General features: G+C 40.1%; 1 protein-coding gene across 2 annotated transcripts in view; it reads right to left on the bottom strand.

Moving 5' to 3' along the window:
• abl2 (c-abl oncogene 2, non-receptor tyrosine kinase) overlaps positions 1–9,415 on the bottom strand; it is a 33,341-nt gene extending 23,926 nt beyond the window's left edge. Inside the window, exon 1 of one of the 2 annotated variants that reach the window (XM_008407898.2) lies at positions 8,670–9,415. In XM_008407898.2, coding sequence (XP_008406120.1) covers positions 8,670–8,886 — 217 coding nt within the window. In that variant the 5' untranslated portion in view covers positions 8,887–9,415. The remainder of the gene's footprint in view (positions 1–8,669) is intronic. The other variant, XM_008407899.2, reaches the window with a different exon arrangement.
• Positions 9,416–9,719: the final 304 nt, after the last annotated feature.

Genomic DNA, 9,719 nt, shown 5'->3' with positions numbered 1-9,719 from the left:
CCCCGCTCTCATCTCCAACCCCCCACCAAAATTTCCTGCAAGTCCAAAACATAATAGAACTTCTAACTTTAATGTGTAATGTCAGATAATCTTCATTCCTGAAAATCTGAAAGATCCTGGCAACATGACAAGCCCTCCTCACTTTCTAGAGAAAACATCAGAGCGTGGGGTGTTCACGGTGCCATGTCCTCACAGGTAGAGAGGAGTGTTAACCACAATAGATTTAATTCAAAGGCTGAGCAGGAATGCTCCGCACCTTGTTACGCATCTTCAAACCCTGCAGTGAAGCTTTTCTAAGCCATCAATCTATATCTAACGACCTAAAAAAAAATTGGAGCCAAAGGCAAACTCTTTCCTTTTAATTAATCACACAGTTAAGATGCCTCAAGTTGTAAAGTAAGCGTTCTTTCCATGAACATCACTTGCTTAGGTGATTAAATAAATCATCACATTTACTCGGAGTAAAAGCTGAAAAGATTCACGGATGAGGTTTTAGTAGTTGACTCCAATTGCTTTTTCTTTGAGGCTTAACCTGCTGATTCAATTTATGATCATTTCAGGTTTTTCTGTTAAGGAGATTAAAGCACAAAAAGGAGGGTGGGGTGAGGGGAATGGTGGCATGTTATTTTTTTTTTCCTACTAGTCTAAACCATTGATCTTGCATGTGGATTCTGCCAAGCCAAGATTCTTAACTTCACTTTTGTCTTGCACTGTTCTAGTTTCAAATCACCAAACTAGACTCAAGGTAATTCAGATAAGAACACCGACCTTTTCTGAGAAATTTGTGAATGTGCAAAAATACAATTATTCTACCTTGGTCAAGCTCACATTTTAATAAGATAAGTTCACTTTATCTTCAAGCACTACTTAGTGATTTACACAGATTTCTAGCTTTCTTTGAGGCTTAACTGGCCAATTCCAATTTTAACAGATTATATTTCCTTGCACTATAAAACATTAAAAAATGTGCTTCAGGTTCTTTGAGGTAGTTGATTTGAGCCCAAAAGGAAGAAATATAAGGTCATCCCAATTCATGCAGCAAAGCACAATCCATAACCTTCAACATATTTTTATTAAACTCAAAAACGTGCATAATGTTTTCTGTAGAAAATGGAAAGGTGGGAATTCTTACTTTGAAGCAAGGATGGTTCTTTATACATATCCAGTACTTTTTCAAATTAATGATATAAAAGAATTACAGCCTTTTCTATGTTAGAATGATCACAAGCATCTCACTGAACATTTGAGCGCAGTAACACCACATAGTGACCGGATTAAAGGGTTTCCAACTGATCAGCTTGTTGGACGATTATTAGAAGCCGGACTTGCTGGATAATCCTCAACAAAAGCTGCACTATTTTACATGTTCCTTAACAAAAAAAAGACTGTAAGGAGTTAAAGAACATGCAAAACTGTCTGTGTGATTTTGTGGATGTATGCGATGGTTAAGTGTGTGCAAGAGTGCATTTCCAGCCAAGTCTTCAGCCTGCAACCCACAAGATAAGCAGCAGTGATAATGCCAGCAGTAGAGTACTCATCCTGGAAGCAAACCAGTGCTTAACAGGCTTGGCACCGAGACCATCTCTCTCTCTCTCTCTCTCTCTCTGGATCTAACTCCTGCCCTGAAACACTACCACAGTGTAAGAGTAAAAACTGGAGGCCACTACAAATAATTTGGCTACACTCTCCAGCGAAGTTTAAAACCCTTGAGTGTTTTCAGGCTGACAGATGGAAGCATTGCTATACCATCTGCACAGCCAATCATTAAGTGTTTTGTTTAATCACAACTCTTTAATGATAAAAAAGCTATAGTGTTGGAAGCCAACAAACCAACACTAGGATCTGCAGTTCTGGGAACTACCGATTAGAGTCGACTGATAGCAGATGCAAAGGCTTAAGGCTCTAACTGGGGTTGAGATGCTACAGGATGCATTCAGTAAAACATTACAGCATTTAAAAGAGGTAAACCTTAAAACTTAAAATAACTGTGTATCCATTATTTAGTTCAATTAGCTGCAAATCAGCTAAACTCTGATTTATAGCATTTTTAGCATGAGGTCTTTGCAGTATTTTTGGTAACATTTTATTTGACTGACATGACACTGTGATAGACATGACATAATATCTGTCATTAACATGAAGGAGTTTTTAATGAACGTCTATGACTTTAGTCATGAAGTGTCATTCGGTAAATAATGACACTTATTTACCGAATGCCAACTTTTAGTCCATTAAAAGTTGGCACTTTTAATGGACTTCCAATGCAACTTTTAGAGCAACTTTGCATAAAAAGTGTTATTTACCAATTGACAGTTCATAACAGTCATAGACATTCATAAAGACTCCTTGTTCATGACAGGTGTTATGTCATGGTCATGACAGTGACATGTCAGTCTTATGCATACCTTGTCAGCTAAAGTGTTACTGTATTTTTATTATTAAATTCAAAATTAATGCCAATTACGGCAACCAGGTTTTAAAAAGGTGCACATAAAGAGCTGATTGGCTGATGGACCTGGAATCAAATGAAGGACTTGGATGCAACAGAAAAAGACATGATCATTATTAGGGCTGTAGTGATACAATAAACTCACGATACGATACACGATATTCTGCTCACGACATGATATATATTACGATATTCAGCAAACGATACAAATCAATACACTCTTGCGATTTTCTGAAAGATTTTAGAGAGACGGAGTGATTTTGGTGACATTTTATGACTGTTAGAGTTGGATTTAATTAATTTAACTGAAAACTGATTAAAAGCACCAACTACACAATACCTGGCTGTGGTTGGACATGGACACAGACTTAAAAGTTGACAGTTGGACATAATGAATCAAAGTGGTGGTGAGAAAACAGTTTTTTTTTAATTGAAACGGTACAAACTGTAGCTTACGCATTTGTAAAGTAAATAAAGTGCACCGAGTACCCTGCTCTGAATAGTTTGATACATTTTTAACCTCGACACTTAACATCTGAAGGAATCACTCTAAGCCTGATGACCGAATCACTCTCCTGGTGAAGTAAGCAGTGAGTGAGCAAGGTGACAGTTGGATGTTACGATACTTGCGGATGAATATCGATTTTTTTCTAGGAAAGAAAATATCGATATATGTCGCAATATCGATATTATTACACAGCCCTAATCATTATGTGATCATTATGTTAAAAACTTGCAAAAGGGTGCAATACTGTGAACTTCAGCTGGTCAGCAGTATCAAAGTATGCAGATGTTTTAAGAAGTTACAATTTAAAAACCACTAAAATTACGGTCATACTGGATAAAGTGTCTTAATGTGTTGCCAGAGAAACTTTCTGAGTGAGCAGATGTTTTTCTGTCTGTAAGAAACATCAAATAACAGTTTTTCCTCTTACCGTGTTTCCCCGATAGTAAGACACCCCCGATTGTAAGACGTATCGGGGGTTACAGGGGGGTCAGCTAATATAAGCCGTACCCCGAAAGTAAGATATTTTCGGGGAAACACGGGGGTATTGCCGCCTCCCTCTCATCTAGCTGCGCGCTGCCTCCTGCCCACGTCCGCACCGTCCCCCTCTCCATACGTCACCGCGCCGTCCCCTGCACTTCCTTTTATAAAACTGTTTTGTGGTGAATACAATACTGTTCAGGTTGTTAATAAATGTTAATTTTATGGTTAAAACAAAAAATTCGACAATTTTTTTCCAATATAAGACATACCCCGAAAGTAAGACATAGTGGGGCTTTTGGGGATAAAAAGAAAGTAAGACACCGTCTTACTTTCGGGGAAACACGGTATGTACATGTTCCTGCACACTGCAAGCCAGCCAACAGTGGGTATGAAGACTTAATTAACAACAACCTAATACCAGTGCAGGCCTTGCTTAGAAAAAGATAAGTCATATTTCATCATGTTGCAAGTGTCTATGTAGTGAGAAACAAAACTTTATGCTTCTGCTTCCGATTTCATCAGCTGGATTCACCTGTTTTGCCCTAATTTCAAATCACTCATAACCAGAGGAGGGTGGGTGGCATAGTTTAATGACAGATAGGTGTCTTTTTATCCATACCTTAACAGTCTAAAACAATATCAATAAAAAAATGGGCAATAAAGTCCATTAAAATCTCCCCAGTAGCCAGTGATCCGTTTGAAATGTCCATTTCCTAATACTACACTGCTGGCTATATACGTATCCTAATAGTTGGGGCTTCAGGCCATAGAGTCAACAGAAAAGTGGATTTGCCACTAATCTAATTTCACCCACGATGCAAATCAGCTTAGGTTGTTAAAACCCAGATCCAGGAACCTCTCTTCTCCTCTGGACAGACTTAACAGTGTAGTGCTCAGTAGTAAGAGCCTAAAAATGAAAATCCACTCAGCTGCCCTAAATTCTATGATCTGTTTAAATCATAATCACTCTTGATTATTTTTCAAGCAAAAAAAAAAAGAGAGGAAAACCCATCCTCTACCATATAAGTATTTTATTTTATGCCATAATTGCAACCCATTCAGAGAGAGTACCTAAATACTAGAAATGTGTCGATCAGGTTTTTTCCTGCCAATTCCGATCACATAATTATTTTTTTAATCATATGCACTACTGGATACATTATGTGGAAAAAGGAACCATGAATTCACCTTAATTTAGACAAAAATTTGTTTTTAATAACTTTTTCCAAGAACAAAACAAAACAGGCATTGTGCAAATTGTACTGCTATCTTTAACAGACTGATAACATATGAAGGCTCTGAAGAGGCTAAATAATAATAAGAGTCAAAATAAAACCTCTCAACATCGCCAAAAATTCAAGTATAAAACTTAACATTCAAAGGCAAATACAGGCTCCATTACAATAAACAATCCTGAGTTACTGAATGAAAACTTCCTGATAGCATGGCGGCTAGCTGATTACTGCTAGTTCTGAGTGGCTGTTTCTGACTGAGCGGAGTAATTATGCAGAACTGGGAGGAGATCGATTATTTTTTCAGAGATTATCTGTCTCATGTTAGGACAGCGAAAGTTTTAATACGTATGTAAAATGTATTTTTTAAGTTAGATGCTGCAACTTTAAGCAGAGGTTCGGTGTGAGTCACTACAAGCGCGAAGCTTCGTCTGTGAAGCTTCGCGCTTGTAGTGAAGCTTGACTACAAGCCACGCGCTACAGCTGTTGTAGCAGCGGTTCAACAGCGAGAACAGAACCAGCGTCTTACATCGCAGCTCGACGACTTAAATAATTTTGCGGGTTATTTGTTTAGCTTTCTGACCGTCATGCTAATCTGGATGAGTGTTTGTAGCTGTGCGCTGCTTTACTTGCTATCTGATCCTCCATATGTCTTTTTTACTGCAGTGAGCCTCGATGWAGCCAAACTCCGTCAAGTATGGCATTGTTTTTATGCCATATTAGATTCGTCGTGTTGATGCATTTTGACCTGCTTCACCCCACATGCTTCAATTTTCCGCCGTAACACGCAAACTTCCCCATTCGCTTAGGATTTGTTGCTGCGCGTTTGCGCAGAGTGAAGGAAAGAGGAGATCAGCCTCACAGGCAGACTGCGAAATGAGATGCAGGTGATCGGTTTGTGTGATCGGCAACAAGAAACCGTGATCGGCGATCACCGATCATACACTTTTTCACGGAAATTGGCCGATTATGATCGGCGGCCGATCGATCGGCACACCTGTACTAAATACACATCCAGATTCTTTTAAAATCTAATCAAGTGTGGCAAATAATGAAAAGCAACGACTTGGGGAGCGAGTATGAAAGATTTGTTAATGAGATGATTTTAGGAAAAGTTATATTGCTTCTAATAGCACAGGTCTCCCAACACTGCAGTGACAGTATCAGGTGAAGTCACTGAGATGTGTGAAATCCTGACGATGCAAAAAGGACCAAAACCATCAATACGTCGAGGCCCGCGAGCCACCAATAGAAATCGACCCAATTCGCCAAGAGGGTGCCATCTGACTGGCTCCGTTTGATTCAGCACAGAGGCGGTCTGCTCTCCGTCTGTCCTTGTTTAGCTCAGTGGTTTTGAGATGACCCGTCTGTCTACAGGTAAACGCAATGAGAAGACAGGGACGCTGACTTAAAGATGAGCTGAGTAAAAACCGACGCAAACCCAAGCAGGAAACGAGGTCATGCTTTCTCGCTGGGAATGCTAGAAAGCATGACCTTGTTTTTAGTTCTCACACAAAAGCTACTCATGTTAAGAGTTGGAGCAGCAAAATTAGCTTAATGTAGGGTCAGTTGTTAATTTATGTAAAAAACACAAAATAAAGTAGGTCTTGAAAATCGCGTGCACTGACATGTTTGGTAAACGGCTGCTTGGATTCCAGTATTTATTGGCAATTATAGTGCAAGAGTTGTAAATTTAGGGTTTGTAATAATTTAACACTTTGGAAAGAGTGTAGCTGTATCATCAGACATCACCACACACAGATCAAACTGGACAAGATGAGTCAGGGGCAGGGCGTAATGACAGGTCATAAAGACTCTTATTTTAAAGTGAAAAGGGAAGTAGTTAAGAAAGCACTGAAGAAGCATTCACCCATTTTAAAACAGCATGTATGGCTGCATTTTGAGAATTTGATAGAAGAAAATGATAACAGTGACAGATAGAATAAACCGTTTGTACGCAGGCCAAAGGGTTAACTGTTAGTAGTAAGCAGAGTTTAATTTAGTACATTTCAAAGCTTTCCATCAGTGCAGAATTCAAGAATTATTCAAGTGTTTCCAATTGATCTAAACTGCAACTTGACAAACTAACAGAAAAAACTCACAAAAAATATGTATTATTTGCTATAGCTCAAATTGAAACTGCTGTCACTTGCAAAGATGGATGGGATGCTGCTTCATCACAGCCGCACCAATAGACTACCAGAATACAACATTAGCTTGATACGCATCGGAGGCCTCAGTGCACAGTAGCAAGCTTCCCCACTTAAAGAGCCTTTGTTCCATTATTGTGTGCTTTGAAGAGTTGCAGTCTCTCTGCAGAGGAGCTGTGTGACAGCATCCTGGTAGCTATAAAAAGGTTACTCTCGCCTCAACATGGGAGAAAACAGAACAGTGCAGACAGCGAGCCATGCTACACTCAGAGAGGGCTTGTCTGGCTGTCTGAGAGGACTGTGACTTCTGAGAGCCAAGCACTGAAAATGCTTTCCATTCCCAAAGGTTGCACTTTCTGTGTGTCCTAACTGGCTGGGTCATCAGTGGAAACTAGACAAATTATGCCAATTTTCTTCTTCTTTTTACATATTTTACATGAAGCTACCATAATTTATTTGAAGAAACGTGTCACTCAAAAAGGGCTGAATCCTTAAAATGTGCAAACAAATGTATTGGGAGTATGTTAAGACAAACACTGCACATATTGTATGAAATGATGATCAACACAAATCATGCAGGAGGTATTTTGCCATCTTCACTTAAAAGCCTAGAACAAACAGTAAAATAACAAGGCAGAGCACAGAGTGAAAAGAGCAAGCTGTTTCACCGCTTTTCTAGAGTTCAAAGAGAAAATCCTGTAGATTAGAGATGCAGAAATGAGTTAGCCAGAGATCAGAATCACAGTTTTCCACCTGATCAGCTCTATGGTACATTACCTACAAAAAAATATTTTCCCACAACTTATTTTATGAGTGTAAACTCAAAACTAAAACAATCTTTAATCCACAAGTGCAACAACCAATCAGCATGGAGTCTAATGAGATCAAAATAAACCAGATAAAGGTTACAGACACACGTCTTGATACATAAACGGGACCAATCTTGTCACTCATTTTCTGTAAGATTCAAAACTGAGACCTTTACCAAAGACCTGGAACAATGTTTTTCACTTTAATATTTCTTAGTGTAGTCACTAGGAAAAAGAGAATCAGAAGGTTAAACCTAAACGAAAACTGGAGCTCTGCATCAACCAGGAAAGGCCTGATCAGTGCATCTGTGGATAAGATCTGCAGATTTCACTGCCAATGAACAAAAACAGCTTTCAGGCAGAACTATGACAGAAAAAACTGTGGCTTTGAGTCAGATGACCGGAACTACCTTTGCTCAAATCAGTTTAAGAATGTGGTCTTCTGTGTCAAAGACACATTACATAATATTTGGAACGCTTTAATCTTTGATTTTACAAAATCTAGCTTTATTGATCTACTTGGATTAAACTTGGCATCAGTTCTACCAAGTAACTAAGCACTATCAAGTGACCCTCTGAAAACTACTGTCTATTGTAATATAAGCCTGCGGTATGTGGATCCTATTGTGTGTTAAATGGAGTGGAATTGCATGTCAACCTCCGGAAGCAATAATCAGTGTTTCCCAACCAGATATCCGAAGAACTGTAAGGGCGAACATCCTACAGCAGAAAGCACTGAACTACTACTACTATAGCTGTTTTCACAAGCTTTGGGGATCATTAGACCACATGCCTTATTATGTTATGCTGGAACAACGCGCTTAAGGTTCACACTTACAAAAAAAAAACAAAAAACAATAGATAAAAGCAGAAGTAAATAGAGGATGTATTTAAAGTTAAGGTTGGACCCTAAAGCTAGTTCCGCTAAGGCGTCGTTGACAAATAGCATGGAAATGCTAGCAGTGATTTAACAGCAGCGAAGAAATGTGGGTAACAAAAAAACAACCACCCACACCTTTACAAATATGGCTCTCTCTTTACCTGAATGCTGCGTGAATATATTTATCCCTGGGTCGGGTGGGTTGGCCACGGTTGTCCTGACCGGCGGTATCATAGTGCTGCAACCGGGTTCCCAGGGTCTCCTCCCGGTGACGCTCCCCCGGCTCCCCTTCCCCTGGTGTGGCTGTGGCGCGTGGGGCTGTGGCGGCTGGAGTCCGGTCGATGTAACCTCACCGACGCGGCCAACCTGCTGTCCCATCCCGATACTTTTGCGTGAGGACGTTTGGGACCAAGCAAGCAAACCTCCCCCCAGCGTGTCCCTACGGTTCACATTCCCCCGAGCTGCAGCGGCCTAGCCCGAATCCTCTCTCCGGTGTTCTCCACGAACGTGAACTAGCCCGTGTTAGCTGGCTCGGCTAAGGATAGCAGCTACCAGTGAAACCCACCCAGCCTGCCTCTAACAATAAAATCACAACCCTGGCGTGTGACAGAGATTTTCTCTATCCAGGTGGTCCAGATGAATTATGAGGAGTAACGAAAGCTCTACGAAGAGTTTAAGCAGTCAAAGTGGATCGAATCAGAGCCGTTTTCCCGTTGTCGAGCCGCTGCGCGCCCCCTCTGACGCCGCCATCTTTACCGCAGAATAGAAGGATGTGTTGCACAAGGCGGGGGGCTCGCCTAGGCCCCCTGTCAGCTCCAGCGCAAACACCGGTGTTCTGACTGTCAGTGCTACCTCGTCAGATTTTCCTACCGTAGCACGGATAGATAGCTAAGTCTGTCAGTCAGTGCTACGCGTCCAAAACTGCTGCCGTCATGTTTTACAAACCAAAAACTATAGCGGGTTGTGTTAATGTTAACTATATTGGACAACATTATTTGAGTGATGGGACTGAAGTGGAAGTTTAGGAGTTATGCTTAGCATAGCATTGGAACAATTTATATACATTACAAAAACACAAAAATATCACTTCCTTCATCAGAACATCCTATCCATTTAAAATGAAAAGCTATCGCAGATGTTTGCACTAATCCTTTTATGAGAATGTCATACCTTTTAAAAAAAATATTTTAAATACAGAGATATTTGTAATA

The sequence above is a fragment of the Poecilia reticulata genome, linkage group LG4 (assembly GCF_000633615.1).
Source record: "Poecilia reticulata strain Guanapo linkage group LG4, Guppy_female_1.0+MT, whole genome shotgun sequence".
NCBI lineage: Eukaryota > Metazoa > Chordata > Actinopteri > Cyprinodontiformes > Poeciliidae > Poecilia > Poecilia reticulata.
The sequence above is the reverse complement of the archived record's forward strand: the minus strand, read 5'-3'. Positions and strand labels throughout refer to the sequence as shown.